The 17592-nt window shown below is 33.0% G+C and overlaps 2 protein-coding genes across 5 annotated transcripts in view; one reads left to right on the top strand and one right to left on the bottom strand.

Annotated features, from left to right (window-relative positions):
• Nucleotides 1-447: 447 nt before the first annotated feature.
• LOC129951851 (dynein regulatory complex subunit 2) overlaps nucleotides 448-17592 on the bottom strand; it is a 34539-nt gene continuing 17394 nt past the window's right edge. The window contains exons 2-7 of one of the 4 annotated variants that reach the window (XM_056064200.1): nucleotides 12953-13174; nucleotides 12613-12865; nucleotides 5325-5548; nucleotides 1138-1530; nucleotides 918-1082; nucleotides 448-855 (exon numbers count right to left, since the gene is read on the bottom strand). In XM_056064200.1, coding sequence (XP_055920175.1) covers nucleotides 460-855; nucleotides 918-1082; nucleotides 1138-1530; nucleotides 5325-5548; nucleotides 12613-12865; nucleotides 12953-13090 — 1569 coding nt within the window. In that variant the 5' untranslated portion in view covers nucleotides 13091-13174 and the 3' untranslated portion in view covers nucleotides 448-459. The remainder of the gene's footprint in view (nucleotides 856-917; nucleotides 1083-1137; nucleotides 1531-5324; nucleotides 5549-12612; nucleotides 12866-12952; nucleotides 13175-17592) is intronic. The other 3 variants (XM_056064199.1, XM_056064201.1, XM_056064202.1) reach the window with 3 other exon arrangements.
• On the top strand, nucleotides 4212-5318 carry LOC129951852 (general odorant-binding protein 71). The gene is made up of 2 exons (XM_056064203.1): nucleotides 4212-4855; nucleotides 4999-5318. Exons 1-2 carry the CDS (start codon nucleotides 4238-4240, stop codon nucleotides 5233-5235), a joined length of 855 nt encoding a protein of 284 aa, XP_055920178.1. The 5' UTR covers nucleotides 4212-4237; the 3' UTR covers nucleotides 5236-5318.

Below are 17592 nucleotides of genomic sequence, written 5' to 3'. Positions count from 1 at the left end.
TAAAAACACTTGTCCTGCCTATACTAACATACGGGTGTGAGATGGTTGCTGATCTTGACCCTTGAGCTCACAAACTAAAGGTGGCATTTATTGAAATAGCTCGATTTTTTTTTTAACCTACGTAGGTTTGATCATGTCTCTTTCACAAGCTCGTCAGCTTTTCCATTGCGATCTGGTAGCTTTCTTCAAATATCGTTTTGTATATTACTTAATAGACTTAATTTTTGTATTTCTAGGCTTTCCATTTTATTGCGCTAGACCTCCTTAACGTGTATGACATCGCACAGGCAATTTTTCGTTCATGCTGTTAGACTGTTAAAACTAATTTTATCTGGAATCCCTCCAAAAACGCGGTGAAGTTCCTGATATTCTATTCCTACAATAGCTAATATCAGGGACCATAGGCTCAAAATTTTGTACCAAAATGATAACGTCTTTGAAACAAAATTACTTTATTTATTATGTTCTTTGTCTTATTATAGTCCTAATTTTAGCTGTTGCTGGCTTCCCAGCTACTAACATTTTCGAACGAACTGCATTTGAGAAATTAGCTTCCACGCAAGTATAAGGACGCCTCGAAGCTTTATTTTCAGCACTTTTAGTTTTCCTTATCTCAAAATTAGCAGATCTTTCAACCATCATGCTGTTCGGTCGTTTAGCAACATATTCATTAACATGTGCATTGCTTCCTGTTTGAATATTCAAATCTATTAAATAGTCACGAAGTTGTGACTTGAGCATTGCATTTTCAGCTTCAAGATGAGTCTTTTCACGTATCAAATTGGAAACATCAAGTGTGGCGTTGTTCACTCTACGCCAAAATAGTCCCATATTATTCCAAACCAATAATGTTCCCTAAAGAAAAAGTTATAAGAAAGCATGAACAATTGAAAAGGTATTAAATTTAAAGTTAATACGCCTTGAAGTTCTTTTGGTGGTGTATCATCGACTTCTGTATCTTCAAATAGATTTCGTTTCGGAAGCCCAAATGGCAAAACTTTTTCCCTTTCTGTTTCCAAACGGCGACACACAGCAGCAAGCTGTAATATTGATTCACCTTTCTTAACGTGTTTCTCCAAATCCTGAGGAAAAATTAAGTCAGTTCTACATTAGTTAACCAAGTGTAGGTATACAAACCTTTAAAATATTATGACTTGCAACAACCATAGTTTTAAATTCCTTCTCATCAAGTTTCTGTTGTTCATTAAATTCGGTTTTCATTTGAGCCAAACGTTCTGTCAAATCAGTACGAAGTTTTTGCAGGTATTCAACTTGTGATTCTGCTTCATCTGATGCATTAGCAGCTGCTATTTTCAAATTAGCAATTTGCTCTGTAGCTCGTTCGATTTCATAACATTGCTCACGAATAATACTATTGCTCTGTTCATCGGTTTCTTTCAATTCCATGTACTCAACATAGAAGCTTTCGGTGTATTTGACATAGTTTGTCAACACTTCCTGGTATTTATTCCAAAGGTATTCTAATTTTTGTTCTCGTTCTTTAGTGATTTCTTCAAGTTGAAGAGTCATCTGAAAAACAAATTAAAATAATTAATAGTATAAAAATTAAGAAAGACTTTATTAGAGAATGGATTATTTGAATGCTCAGTGGTAGGAAGATTCGAGCCACTCTAGGCAATACAATCGCAACAAGACACGTGAGTAGAGGAACACCCCAGGGTGGTGTCCTTTCGCCTCTTCTATGGCTTCTGGTCATGGATACAATTCTCGTTAAATTAGAGAGATGTGGAGTGAAGGCGGTAGCCTATGCGGATGATTTGGTGCTTTTGGTGTCAGGAAAGTACACCTCTGTGATTAGTGAAATCACGGAGTCAGCTTTGAAGAATGTTAGCGGCTGGGCCACGAGTTGTGGACTAGAAGTTAACTAAAGTAAAATTGAACTGTTGCTCTTTACCACCAAAACTAAAGTACCGCCCTTTACGCTACCTCGACACAACGGTCAAATCCTATCATTGTCATCCAGTGCAAAATATTTGGGAGTTATACTCGACCCTAAACTAAACTGGAAACTAAATATTGAAGTACGGGTTAAGAAGGCCTGTGATGCCTTCTACGCCTGCAGCAAAACTTTTGGCAAAAAGTGGGACTTCAGTTGAAGATGATTTTATGGAAGTACACAGCCATACTACGTCCAATCTTAAAATATGGGTCGATTGTGTGGTATCCTGCTCTTAGCAAAGCCTATAATATTGATAAGCTAAAGAATGTTCAGAGAACAGCTTGCGTGGGCACCACAGGGGCCATGAATACTTGCCCAACGGACGCCTTAAACGTTATTTTGGATCTTCTACCAATCGACCTTTTTATTAAATACATAGTTTCCTGCAGCGCTATTAGGCTGAAGGTATCAAACAGCTGGTTGTCAAAACCTTATGGTCACAGCAACACAACGAAATTGATTCCATCAGATATTATCTCGGTAGACACTGACTACTGCACTCCTACTTTGAGCGTTAGTATAGGTTTTAAGGTTATTTTCAGATCCAGAGAAGATTGGGAGGATGACATCATGTCAATAAGTTTCGACACAACCATCTTTACTGACGGCGCAGGTGTAGTGCGGAGTTGGTTCTGGGATCTTTTTTGTACTTAAATCCTTACGGCTTTCTGACTTTGCTGGCGTTTTTCACGCTAAACTGCTGGCAATAAGGGAGGCATGTAAGATACTCAAACAAAGCAAAAACCAAAACCGAAATGCGGCTATCTTTACAGACAGTCAGGCAGCTGTCAAAGCCATTAACTCGGCTACATCCTCATCTAAATTAGTCCAGCAATGTCGCAATGAGCTTGCGAGGCTGAATATTAACCTCGGTGTCACCCTGATCTGGGTTCCGGGCCATAGTGGTATCGTGGGAAATGAACGGGCTGACTAGCTAGCCAGGCAAGGATCGGCTCTTTATAGCTCACTTGAGGAAATGGTTAACATTCCCCTTGGCGCTATGAAGGGTAAAATCTTTTCTATCTACCAAACTGAATCAAACTTAAGGTGGAGTAATTTACCCAACTGCATTATATCTAGGAAGATATGGCCCACCTATAATAAAACCCGTACAAACGATCTTTTATGCAGGCCAAGGCAAGACATAGCCAGAATTGTTGCGGTTTGTACCGGACATTGGCCTATAGGAGTTCATGCAGAGAAGTTGGGTATCTCTTACAACACCTTTTGCCGTAACTGTAGTGACCAAAGAGAAAGTGAAACGATAGTCCATTTCCGGCTTTGGAAAACACTAGAATGAAATACTTTGGAAAAGCATTCTTTCATGAACTTGATGAGCTATCTGAGACAAAGATTAAAGACCTAATATTTTTTCTCAATGCGACAAAATGGCTCTTACATAATCGCTATGAAGCTTCTCTATAAATCTTTCCCTTTTTATCACAGGTCAAACGAGTTTTTGGTATCAAAACGGCGCACTACAGCGCTAATTGGATCTCAGGATAGGTTGCCTTGAGATCGCCATTTCTACCTACCTACCTATAAAAATTAAGAAAAACGAAATTGAGAGTGCTTCTGGAATTTCAAAGAGGTGAAATCATCTAATATGATTTAGAAAGAGAAGACTAAAAGGTGTTGTGTTATTGGGAGTTGTTCAGATAGACATCTAGTTTCAGAAAACCTCTTAACATAAACTTTACAGAGATAAAGCTGCACAATGTCGATGGGAGTTAAGGGCCACATTGTGATCTAAGTTAAACTCGTTCAATTTAAAACAAAATAATGTTATCATTGATCCATATCGTAGTTTCGTTTTAGATGAAGCATGAGACTATTACTTAACTACTAACGGCCTTAAGTCTTTTCTAAGCTTTCAATCATTGTATAACTTCCCACTGATTTATGTTAAATTTCAAATTGATATAGCAGATGAGGAGTTACATCTTAGTCAATGGATATAACAGATGCCACTTTAACAACATGACCGCTAGAGGCTGTCAACATCAACTTAGTTTTTTAAATGAAATTCATTTTTTAACAATGCATAGTTTTACAATCGGACCTAACTCCCGAATAGCATTAAATACTTATCTAATTGGCATGAAAAGGTATTTTACAATTCACGTTTCAAAAACTGTCAAGTTGCAATAATCTATTTGACAACTTAATTCTCTCGTGGTCTCTTGCATCATGTAAACGATTATAGCGTGAGTTATGACGGACACTCGTTAAAAATTCAAGCCATTGAAGATTTCTTTATAAACGACTTCAAAACGAATGCAAATTCATTCAAGTTCTAAAAATATTCATAGTTTCACAATGTCGCCGATCCACAGATGCAATTCCAGCGCATTTTTGATTAATTTCATAATTGTTTGTGCATCTGTTTCGCTTGGTTTAAAATGTCGCACCGACGAAGGTCCTTCCGATGAAGACATGAAACGAATAACTCGATCGTGTATGCGAAAGATCAGTGAAAATGGTGGCCGATATAATCAGAATCAAAGTGATGACAATTCTTCGTACGGAAATTATGACAACAATAATAACAATAACTGGGACTATGATGAATACAATCGTGATGAAAGGTTCCGTCAGGGTAATCGAGACCGGTTGCAAATGAGAGGACGATCGAAGAGATCGGGAAATGATCGAAAATACGATATGTCATCGAATGGAAACAGGGATAGGGAACGTAATGGAAACCAGAACCAACGATCCAATGGCAACAATAACAGCAACGGTAACTATAATAATCATCATGGAAGGAACAACATGGGAATGGGAAACAGCAACAATAATAACAGCTCCTATGGAGATCGACATTCAAGGGACATGCAGCGGGATCAAGACGGAGCCTGTGTGGTACACTGCTTCTTTGAGGAATTGAATGTGGTAAGTTTTATAAAAAAATGTCTAAAACGGTTTGGTTTTTCGGTGCTGTTTGGCTTCAGCACTTCATTACTTCAATCTCCGTTCAAGCTTGAAGTCAAATATCAGAATTTAGTGGATTTCATTTAACTTTGACTGAATTCTAGCTAAACAACGATGACTATCCAGATAAACACAAATTCACCTACATTCTAACCAAGGACATTCGTGACCGAGAGCTTCGAGCATTCTACACCGATACCATCCAAGAATGTTTTCACTATGTCGGAACACAACGACGAAAGGATAAGTGTCAATTTTCTAGAGAAATAATTCATTGCATGACCGAGTATGCTAAGTCAAACTGTGATGATTGGCAGGATCATTCTTTGATTTTTACATAAGTGTCCTTAAATATTATCATATCTTATAGCAACTGTGGTCAGGGAAATATTATAAAATGTTTAATAAAATGTTTGTTTTGAAATCTTACCGAACTTCTCATTTCATCCAAACGCTGAAGATGATCCTCATGTTTTTCTTTTAAACTAGCCTCAGCCTTATCTTCCAAACCATAAGCAACACATTCAAGTTCTTCTCGAGCTTTGTTGCGATTACGTTTAAATGCTTGAAAGTCCGATTGGCATTTTTGTAAAATAATTGTTTTATGTTTTGTGTAATGATCTTTGAAGAATTGCATTCGATGGGTTTGAGTTGCTGAAAATAAGGACAATATAAGTTATAGTGCAGTTTAAGACAAAAGAAAACATCAAAAGTTGTAAATTATTTCATCAATGTCAAAGTGATGATGAAATACGAAATATATGATTTTGCACGATCTCAAGGAATTGTCAGTAATTTTATTTGAAGACCTAAAACGTTGAATCTGGTGGTACCCGTGGCCTCAGAGTTTTTTTTTTTAAGGAATTTCGAACAAAGGCTGAAAATGAAACAAACTTTTGTTTTTTCATTTAAGTTTATAATGTTTTTTTTTGTATAATTGTAATTTTATATTCCAAACGTACGGAAGCGCAGATATTTCTCTAAAAACTTTTAATTTATATTATAGGGACCTGCAATTATCGAGAAATTTCAAAATTTTCATTTCGACAAATCGGACCGATTACAATAACTTCCTATTTGAAGTTACTCGTAATTTAGGGTACTATTCTGGAGAAATACAAAAATAAATATCTTTATGTAAAAAGGGGCCAAGTTATAAAAAACAACATTTTCATAAAAATATCTCTTGCTTATTTTTTTTGACTAAAAAAATAAAAAGGAGCTAGGATTGGACACACACTGATAACTTCAAATCCTGTCTGTCGATTTGTCTTGCTTAAATGTTTTTAGGATTTCGTGTTGGGTAAACAAGTTGTCAGTTAAATTATTCTTAAACATTTTAAAATTAACAACAATATTTTTTACATAAAGAAATAGTTTCGTTTGAAAATCTATCTTTGTTAAATGATTTATAGTCGAAAGCAAATTTTTAGCAATTTTAGTAGTATTTCTTAAATTTTTATAAATTGGATGAATGAAATTTATTTAAGAGATACCAAGAACCGTATATCAATTTTTACCAAATTTGCGTACTATTTTTTGTAGATTATATTTAAAAAAAAAAAACCCGGACTGTTGGATTTAAAATAAAAACTACTGCATATCGAAATCAACATTTTCTGTTAAATAAAAAAAAGTTTGAAGAAAATATTTTTAATTTTTGAAAAGCTATTGGAATCGAAAATAAATTTTTACCAAGTTTTATTAACTTTTTTGTTGTTTTTATTTTTTGTAAAAAATATTTCGATTTGATTTTTTTATAATTTTTCTGAATGTTGAAAACAATATTTTTTTTTAAGTTTTTTTTAAACTTTCAATTCGATTTTTCAAAAAATTTTGCCGATTGTTGAAAACGGTATTTCTCATAAGATAAAATTAGATTTAAGCCAAAATCTCAAGATTTTGAAAAGATATTTAAGTCGAAAATACATTTTTACCCACTTTTGTTAATTATTTTTTAGGTTTTTAATTTATGTAAAATATCTATCAATTCGATTTTTCTCTAAATACATATTACCCAATTTTGACAACAATATTTAAAAATAAAAATAAAAAAAGAGGCTGGGATGCGACCCACACTGATAACTTCCCATCCCGTCTGTCGATTTGTCTTGCTTAAAAGTTTGTCTATATGTACTGGTATCAATTTTACTAAATTTGCGTACTATTTTTTATAGATTTTATTTTTTATGAAAAACGGACTGCTGGATTTTTATATAAAAATCACTGAATATTGAAAACAATATTTTCTGTAAAATAAAATAAGTTTGAAGCCAATATTTTTAATTTTTGAAAAGCTATTTGAGTCGAAAGTAAATTTTTACCAAGTTTTAGTATTGTTTTTTTTAGAGTTTTATTTTTTGTAAAAAAACCGTCAATTCGATTTTCTTCAAAATTCTATCGAATGTTGAAAACAATATTTCTTATGAGATAAAATTAGTTTGAAGCCAATATTTTATAGTTTTGAAAAGATATTTGAGTCGAAAATCAATTTTTACCAACTTTTGTTAAATTTTTTTTTTGGTAATTAAATTTTTTATACAAAAACTATCAATTCGATTTTTTTCAAAATTTTACTAAATGTTAACAACAATATTTTTTGAAAGATAAAAGTAGTTAAAAGCCTATATCTCCAATTTTTGAAAAGATATTTGAGTCGAAAATCAATTTATACGAACTTTTATACATTTTTTTTAAGGTTTTTATTTTTTGTAAAAAAACTGTCAATTCGATTTTTTTCAACATCTTTCAGAATGCTTAAAACAATATTTCTTATAAGATAAAATAAGTTTGAAGTCTAACTTTCAAGTTTTTGAAAAGATATTTGAATACATATTCAATTTTTACCAACTTTTGTTAATTTTTGTTCGGTTTTTAATTTTTTATAAAAAAACTGTCAATTCGATTTTGTTCAAAATTTTACTGAATGTTGACAACAATATTTTTTGAGAGATAAAAGTAAATTTAAGCCAATATCTCAAAGTTTTGAAAAGATATTTGAGTCGAAAATCAATTTTTACCAACTTTTATTAATTTTTTTTTAGGTTTTTATTTTTTGTAAAAAAAACTGTCAATTCGATTTTCTTCAAAATTTTACTGAATGTTGAAAACAATATTTCTTATAAGATAAAATAAGTTTGAAGCCTAAATTTTAAGTTTTTGAAAAGATATTTGAATCGATATTTAATTTTTACGAACTTTATGTAATGTTTTTTTTTTAGATTTTTATTTTTTATAAAAAAAACTGTCAATTCGATTTTTCTCAAAATTTTAGCAGATTTCAAAAACATTATTCTCCGTTGCTCAAAACTGTTTTGGAGATGAAATCATATGTTAGTCGTTAAATTTAGGAGGTGACAAATTTTTTTTGATTTAGAAAAAAAACCGTTAGATAGATTTTTTTCAAAAAATGTATTTCTTTGAGATCACGTTACAGTTTATTATATAAAATTAAATTCAAGTCTCTAGCGTTTTTGGTTCGTAAGATATTTAGGGTTAACCAAAATTTTCACTTTTTTTTTAAACTGCTATGGTAAAAAAACCACCCACGCAATTTTCTTGAGAGCCCTTTCTGCATCTTTTTGCCTTATTATCTGTATAACAAAATTTATTTGAAGTCGATATCTCTTCTGGTTCTTGAGCTATGGACGACGAAAAAAACGTCGCGAACGTACGGACGTACGGACGTAAGAACGTACGCACACACGCACGCACAGACATCTTTCTAAAAATCTTTTATTTCGACTCTAGGGACCTTGAAACGTCGAGAAATGTCAAAATTTTCAATTTGACAAATCGGACCCATTACAATAACTTCCTATGGGAAGTTAATAAGTTTTAAGCCAATGTCTCAAAGTTTTGAAAAGTTATTGGAGTAGAAAATCAATTTTTACTACCTTTTATTAATTTTTATGTTTAGGTTTTTATTTTTTGTAAGAAAAATGTCAATTCAATTTTTCTCAATATTTTTTAGAATGTTGAAAACAATATTTCTTAAAAGATAAAATTAGTTGAAAGTTTTTGAAAATGTATTTGAGTAGAAAATCTTTAACTTTGAGTAATGTTTTTTTTAGGGTTTTATTTTTTTTTTTGAAATTATGCCAGATGTTAAAATAAAATTATTTTGTATTCGTAAAGGGGTATGCTCATTTTCGGCCCGGAGCGTACACCAATGAATAATATTGTTCAATCGCTTCTCTGCCCTGTTGATTATTATTATATAAAATATAAACAAAATATACTATCCGTCTTATATGCCTGCTCTGAATCCTACCACGTAATAATTTAGCATATCTTGTAGAGGGTAAACCTTCTGGGAGACTGCTGGTTGGGTCCATGTTTATTTCTATAAGATATGAGCCATCATTTCGGATATGCTCTCCGTAATAAGATCGCGCTTGTTTCAAATGATAGGTTCCACAACAAAACAAAATAAGTTCATTATAACTTAAGCGTGGTAAAGAAACATTATTTGTGTTTATATCTATATAAGTAAAATGCATTATTATATGAAAATAAAGGTTGTGAACTAAACTACTTATTATATCATCATTGAATTTTAAAAGATATTATTGTACAAAAGTTTGCCTAAAAAATGCTGTTATTCAAAGGTTTGATTAAAAGTAACTCAAAATATATAAATCATAGAAATGTAATTTTAGTTTTATTTGAAAGACATTTTTGACACCTTTATTTTAATACCTTTTTGATTTTCCTAGCTTTCATATATTAAAAGATATTAGCAGTTATGTCAAAAAAGTGCTGATTTTTAATGGTTGGACATTTTGAACTTCAATCTCAAATATCTCGGATCTCCCATGAGTTATCGGCAAAATATTTTTGCAGATATATCCGGCTTAGAACAACCTTTAATTTGATACCAAATTCATTGGTGTACACTCCGGGCCGGATGTCCCTTATAAAATGAGCAATCCCCTTTTCGGGGTGACAAATTTTGTTTTCAGTTTTTCGTGAGATATTTAGGATTAACCAAAATGTTCATCTTTTTTTAGACTGCTATGGTAAAAAAATCGCCAACTCAATTTTCTTGAGCGCCATTTCTGCAGCTCTTTGCCTTTTTATCTGTTCTTGAGCTAATGTCATTTTTGTAATCTCGAGTTCGAAACTATTAACGAATGCATTATTAACTATGTCGCGAGTAAAAATTACGTACAAAGTTTGAACAAAAAGAGAGTTAGAAATTGGTCGATGTTGAACCATCTACAAAATGTTCATGAATAAATTATTTGTTTCTGACAAACTTCAAGAAATTTGCTTGTCCTTTGTAAATATTTACAATATTATTTTTTTTTTTAATTTTATTTTGTATCCTTCGAAAAATTAAGTAAACCCTTCTGGAAAGTTTCCAAAGTTCAAAAAAGAGAGGTTCCAGTATTCCACCTCTCAAAACACAAAACAAACTTTTAATAACGGCGGCAAAAGATAAAGTAAGTATATTAGCTTCAAATTGTTCAAAAAATCATAAGCTAGAAGCCCATGCCCTGGTACGGATATCTTACTGCAATTTGCAATAGTTGTCTAAAAGTAAGTTACTTTCCTGATTGCTAGAAACTGCCATGGTAATACCAAAAGCAAGGCATGTTAAACCAAAAGATGATTCCAGAAGCTACAGGCCTATAAGCTTACTAAGCTCTATAAGCAAGCTACTAGAAAAAAATAATCAAGGAAAATCTTGACAATCACATTGATATTTTTACTAATTATAAATTTGTAGCACCCATGGCATGATGGCTAGTGCGATTGACGACGCTGTACCGGCTTATATCGAACAGCCGAATCTTCTTATGTGCATTACTATTCCAACGAGGTCCTATACAACGGGGCTCGAATCAACAGAATTGACAATTTCGTGATAAAACTCGCTCGAGGTCACATTGCAAGAGCTATGTCTTCGACCGACAATTTAACTTTCGGGGCGTTCTATCCGAACGACGAGTATTTTGAAAGTGCACGCTTGAGCGGCTTTATTCCACCAGAGGCATTCCTCTTTTTAGACAAATGCGGTCTGATACAGGATAGATTGGCAGTTCCGTTAACCTACCACGTCAGACGAAGAACCGTAGATAGGCGACTCCTATACAATCGGGACGTCATGGCACAAGGTGGAGCAAAGCTCCTTCGGTTCAGTAGGGCTGTGTCCGAGCGGGTCGGAACTGATAGGGTGAAGCAGGAGATCCAGTTTTGGTGGCTTCAATCGGCACTTGATAGTGGGTAGTCGGGATGGGGTTTAAGCCTTGGCCGGCTTACATACTTGTTTTATAGTTTTAGGGTTTAGTTTTAAGTAAAATAGGCATGGTGGCACAAAAAAAAATACAAAAAAAAATAAAAAAATAAAAAATAAAAACAAAAAAAAAATTAAAAAAAAATAAAAAAAAAGCAAAAAAAAAATATGGAATTTAAAAAACACGCAAAATTAAAAAAAAAAAAACAATAGGTAGTTTAAGTTAGTTTTTAGTTTTATATTAGGGACCTTATTTAAGTAGTTTTTAAGCAAAAATAAAAAGGATATTGATATTAGTTTTTTTTAAATTTTCTAATTAATAGAAAAATAAATAAAATTGAATTGAAGTTAAAATAGATCTTAGGGCCGAAAGGCATTAGTAGTTAGTGTTATAGTTTAACTTAGAGTGTCCGTATGGGACCATTAAGTTAGTTTTAAGTTATGGATAATTAGGCTTGTTTTATGAATTTTTGTCTAGCTTTAAGATAGGTTTAAGAATAAATTAATAAAAATGAATTTAAAAAAAAAAGTGCGATGGACTGTCATGCCAGAGGTCTTGGGTTCGATCCCTGCCTGTAACATCTAAAGTTTTTTCACGGATACTGCCTCTTACTAGGAATTGACAAATTCTCCAAGAGCAATTTTTGTCATGAAAAGTGATTTCTCAAATAAGCATTTCGTATTCGGTTTAAAACTGTAGGTCCCCTCCATCCCTGACAGCAGTACTCGCATACAGAAATGTTTGAGAGTTCTAAGTCACTAGGCCTTAGTTCTCAACGGACTGTTGCGCCACCCAATTTATTTATTTTTAATTATAATTATAATTTTCAATCAATCCTTCTGTACGGTGCTCCTGTTTGGATCACTCATAAACTTAAGCCACAAATATGTCAAAATAAAATGCATAAAATGATGCTTGATTTAACATGGTGCTTTTCAAATAACAGGCTTTATGATGAAAGCAAACTCGCTTATTGTAAATTTAACAGAATTTTTTTTTATTTAAATTGTTCTTTCTCTAAAATTTAATCAATTGAAACTTTATCTACAAAATAAATTTGTAATGATTTTTTTAGAAGCTGTGAATTTTGAATAAAGCTATTCGTCGATGGAATTCGCGTTTGTTTGTCTTTAATAAATCCTTTTGACTATTTTGTTGGCCAAAACAGATCTAGTAATAAACTTAACGTGGGTTCTTATTTGTAGCTTTCCCTTGAAAAATTAATATTAAAATTCATAATAAAAATTATTATTTTTATATAATACTTAATTTTATATGTAGTTGTAGAGGAAAATTTGTATCCTAAATCTTTAAAAATCGTAATTGTAAAAACAAATAATGTACATCGCTACTTAAAGAAATAAATAAATTGAATAATAAAAAAAATTGTATGATAAAATCAATATACAAATGTAAATATCTTTCTTAAAGAACAAAATCAAAAACATTTTTTTTGTTGGGATCATTTTTACTTACAAATCATTTTTCTAATAATTTCCATTTGGGATTGTTGCAATGTTGCATTCATATCCTCAGCTATATCCAACTCATTCAAAAGTTGATGAATAATTCGATCTTTTCGTTCCAATGCAATTCTAAAGAATTTCTCCACTTCAATCATTTCGTTTTTTAAATCTTGACATTTAATCTGTCGCAAAATCGAACGCCATTCTTGATTTATTTTTGCTAAATTTAATCGTGAAAACGCATCTTCACGTTTGAGTTTATTCTAAAAATATATAAGAAAATTCATAGATATTTGCAAGGATATAACATTTATGGTGCATAATATTATAGAATTAATTTGTGGGTTTACCTTCATATAAAGTGATATAAGATGTTGTTTGCGACGACGAGCTTCTTCTTCAATGTCTGCACGAAGTTGCAAATATCTAGCCCGTTCTTCTTCGGACATCTTTGCAAGTTTGTTTTTTGATTTACCTTTTTTACCCATCTTAAAGTTGTTCTTTTTTATTTAGAGGACTTTTATGTTAAATTTTAAGATCACAAAGTGTTTAAAATATAATAGCTATGCTACCTTTGGATGAGATAGACGAATTATTACTGAATTCGAAAACTTGAATGCAGTTTTTGTTGAGTTTGGAGCTGTTGTTATTTTGAATAAACAAACATATACTCGGTGATACCTTGGTGATTTTATAGCATCAAAGGTAATGCATATGTAGGTAAACGTATGTTCCTGTAGAATTAAATATTGACACATTTGTCAGTCTTTTCTATGGTAATACAATTTTAACCACCTTTTTCCTATGTTAACGTTAATTCGGGGGCTGTATCTGTTTTAAAGGGTAAGTTTTAATATGGAAACATGTAAGAGTAAAGTCTGAATACTAAATGAACACAATCTGGATCTAACCCAGAAAGTCATATTCATAAAAATATATTCTTTTTCAAAAAATTGAATGTTCCGAAAGTAGTTTATAACTTTTATTGATATGACAAAACTATGTCTTTGAGGTTACTTCTAACATTTAATCTCCGGTCTTGACTTAATAGATAAAGGGTATGAATAGGCCGCTATTTCGACAAATGTCATTTTTAAAGTTGTCATCTTTTTGTATTATACAAGTAAAAACTACGTCAATAGTATAAATGCAAAGTTATGTAAAGACGTTACGTTTCGAAATTTTTGAAACTAACTACAAAAAAAAGAAAATTCGAATCATATTCGCAAAACTATAGCATTTTAAGAGAAATATAGAAACTATTTGGCAAGTATTCAATCTGTCTTTTTTATGTCTGCCTTAAAAATTCTCTTGATTAAGTTCACATTTGAAAACTAAAGTATTATATTTTCACAGAAACGACCTAATAGATTTCTTTGAAATTTTATCAGATATCTCTTTTCCTCATTTGGTTTTGTTTCAATTTAAAAAATAAACGTTAATCCCTTATTTAGTTTTTTTAATTAAAAAAAAGTGCTCTTCAACAATTCAACAGAGTTCAAATGTTAAACGCATATTTATAAGCACTAAATAACTGCACTCCAGAAATATGTTTTTGAAATTTTAAAAATTGTATTAAATTGCAGGTACTATTATAAATCTTAAAATCTCATACATTACTCACCGAACAGTTGAACAAATCTGTATATCATTTTGGAGAAAGTAAGATTATTGTACTTGATACTTTAAAGGCATTAAGCAGATCTTATGACACCAAGCTCTCTTACAGAAAATTATTGAACTTCAATCAATCTCTTTTTGTTTTGTTAAAAATTAGCTTTCGGAGCATTTAATTCAAGGATTCAAATTTACTATCCAAAAAACAAACGCTGGTGTGCCCCAGGGTTACGTTTTGTCTCCTGTACTCTTCCTTGTTCTTATATGTCATGGGTAGAACTTAGTTCTTTAAAAATCCAATGCTGTCTACTGTCATAAAAACGTAACCCAATTCCCAATGCCCCTATACATGGGTGGTACTTAATTTGACAAGTTTCGCCCATAAAATCGTTTACGCTCTCAAGAACAGGAGGACTCATGACAATCACCGGTAGCGTCGATTTAACAGCAAACTGTACTGCAAGACGACGTGGTGTTTCGTACTTTCTTTTACAAATAACCAGACGTTGTAATAACATTTGGGACATTGTAGTATTTTTTGACTTAATTTCTCTTCATGTAAAAATTTGGTTCATCGATTACAACCGTTGCAGGTCTTTCAAGCTTTTTTGAATTTATTCAGGTTTTCTTTAGTGGGGTTGGCTTAATAAATCCGGAAACTTACTTCTTTGATCCTAATTACCTTTTAATAGCTCGAATCAAACATCAGTTTTCCTTGAGTTCAATAGAGTTGACCCTATTCATTCTGCCAAACGGTTCTCAATCCACAAAGAATTAAATTTGTAACCATATCTGCGCTGGATTCTACATCACTATAGAGGAAGCGTAGTGAGCAATTAAAATTCCTGAAGAATTCACTGAGACCGTCCCAGTTGGCTTTCGCATACTGTCAAACGGTTCTCTTTTGAGTTGTTTCTTTAAGGGGTTATCCCATGTGACGCCCTGTCTTTTAAGGAATTTTTATGATTTTTTTTTACAACCAGTAAATAGATACAACTTTATTAAGTTTATTATCTTTTATTAACATAGTTCGACAGTATAAATATAAATTTTGAATTAAAAATATTGTAAAGAACACGAGTTACACCGGTGTAAACAACTCCACCCCGAAAAAATGGACTCGCACTTCCTCCACGGTTCCGGCTGATTTGCTTATCTATAACAACAAAATTAAAACGGTGGCGTTTTAATCTTGAGACTAAATGCAAGGAATGAACTATCATCAAATGAATATACAAAAATTGGACTTTTGGGAGACATTTTGATAAAAAAGTCGCGAAATTTTTAGAATTTTTGTTTGTCGATAGTTTATTCCATGCTTTTACATGTGCTAAATCCATCCCATCAAATTTCAAGTCATTCGGTCAAGCCGTTTTTGAGATACGATGGAGTAATGTTTGAAAAACACAGTTTTGAGAAAAACTCGTTTAACGTTTCAAGTCCTCTTAACAATGAACATATCAACTTACCTTTCAATCGGCGCGGCGATGCCAGGTCCATAGAGAATTCCTTCCTCTGCTTCTTGAAACTCTTTTAAAGCTGATTGTTCAGCTCTTGAATAAATTCTGATTTGCTTTTCATTACGTTTCATTACGTTTCTCAACATAAGTATGGGCTTAGCGGCCCATAACCGACATTACTTTCAAAACCTTCATTAAAGATGATAACTAGGATCTATTTTCACTATCGCCGATGTATGTAAGATACTTTATTAGGATCAAAGGTCACTATGCTTCCTCGATAGTGACGTTGAAGCCAGCGCTGATATGATCACAAGTTTAATTCTCCTGGGAATGAGAACTTTTATACCGAACAGGGTTAAAAGTATCAGACCCCAGGCCAAAGAGGTTAAATTCCGTTGCTATAAAGCCAACCGTACTGAGGAAAGCCGGAAAAAGTTCAAGCAAGCCAGGAAGGCCTGCAACGCCCATATTCGACGGAACAAATTTTTACATGACCAGAAGTTACGGCAAAAAATACTGCAATGTCCCAAAAGCAGTAAAATTTGTTGGTCCTTTGTAAAAAACATGAACAATTCTTCCCCTTCTTCGGTTCCTACGCTCGTTGTCAATGACACTCCTTTTGTTAGCTATTTAGAGAAAGCTAATCGCTTTGCTAGGCAGTTCGCCGCCAAATTTTACGCTGCCAGTGAGTGTTATGACTCCGCCTGTACCTGAGCGAGTTAGTGATTCTATGGGACCAATCTTTTTTCGCACTCGTACTGTAGCAAGAGTCCTAAGAGATCTAAACACACATAAATTCGCTGGTCCGGATGGTATCCCCGCTATTGTTCTGAAGAGGTATTTTTCAACGCTGGCAAAACCACTGCATAAGCTTTTTCATCTATCCTACTCCTCAGGTCTCGTTCCGAGCGGATGGAAAACTGCATTTGTCCAGCCTATTCCCAAAAAAGGCGAATCTTCCTCACCGTCTAATTATCGACCGATTGCACTTACGTCCCTTCTTTCCAAGGTCATGGAAACGCTGATTAATTATCAGCTCAAGAAATATCTTGAAGATCGAAAGCTTCTTAATGACCGGCAATACGGTTTTCGTAGCAATAGGTCCACTGGTGATCTCATGGTTCATCTCACCGCACAGTTAAGCAAATCTTTACATCGTTTTGTAGAAAGTAAGATTATTGCACTTGATATTTCAAAAGCATTTGATAGGGTTTGGCATCAGGCTCTTTTATCGAAAATGCGTGCTTTCGGCTTTCATGAATACTTGCTTCATTGAATTAGTAATACAAGTAGTATTGGATGGATTCAAGTCTGAAAACCATAAAATAAATGCTGGTGTGCCCCAGGGCTCTGTTTTATCTCCAACACTCTTTCTCATTTCTATTAATGATCTTCTGTCTCGGATGTGGAACTGCAACGACATAATATGATAAGCTAAATTCCGACCTAAACAGCATTGTTCAATAGGGATTAAAAACCGCGTGAAATTGAATGCTTCGAAAACCCAATGCTGTCTTGTATCGTTAAAGCGAGATATACCCCCTTTGCCATAATCCATGAATAGCACTGGACTGAACACCTCGATATTCTCGGTATGTGTGTCAGCAACCACCTCTTGTAGAATGATCACATACGCGATGTCGCCAAAAATGCCGCAAGATGTTTGGGTTTCCTTAGGCGATGCAAGAAATATTTCACCCCTTCTGATCTGGCTGTTATCTACAAGACTAACATTCGTCCAAAGCTTGAGTATAACTCCCATCTCTGGGCTGGTGCTCCTGCAACTTCATTAAGCCTCTTGGATAGTATTGAACGTAGAGCATTTAAATTGATAGATGAAAATATCATCATAAGTTAATTTACTTCACTTCAACATCGTCGTAAGGTCTCTTGTCTGACCCTTTTTACAG

Source organism: Eupeodes corollae, chromosome 3, assembly GCF_945859685.1.
Source record: "Eupeodes corollae chromosome 3, idEupCoro1.1, whole genome shotgun sequence".
Taxonomy (NCBI): domain Eukaryota; kingdom Metazoa; phylum Arthropoda; class Insecta; order Diptera; family Syrphidae; genus Eupeodes; species Eupeodes corollae.
This window is presented reverse-complemented; position numbering and strand designations above follow the sequence as displayed.

Excerpts from the sequence above, each read along its gene's own strand:
- LOC129951852 (XM_056064203.1), top strand. The coding sequence starts at position 4,238 with ATGCAAATTCATTCAAGTTCTAAAAATATTCATAGTTTCACAATGTCG. Across the intron at positions 4,856-4,998 it reads TCTTTGAGGAATTGAATGTG|CTAAACAACGATGACTATCC; the intron begins GTAAGTTTTATA and ends ACTGAATTCTAG.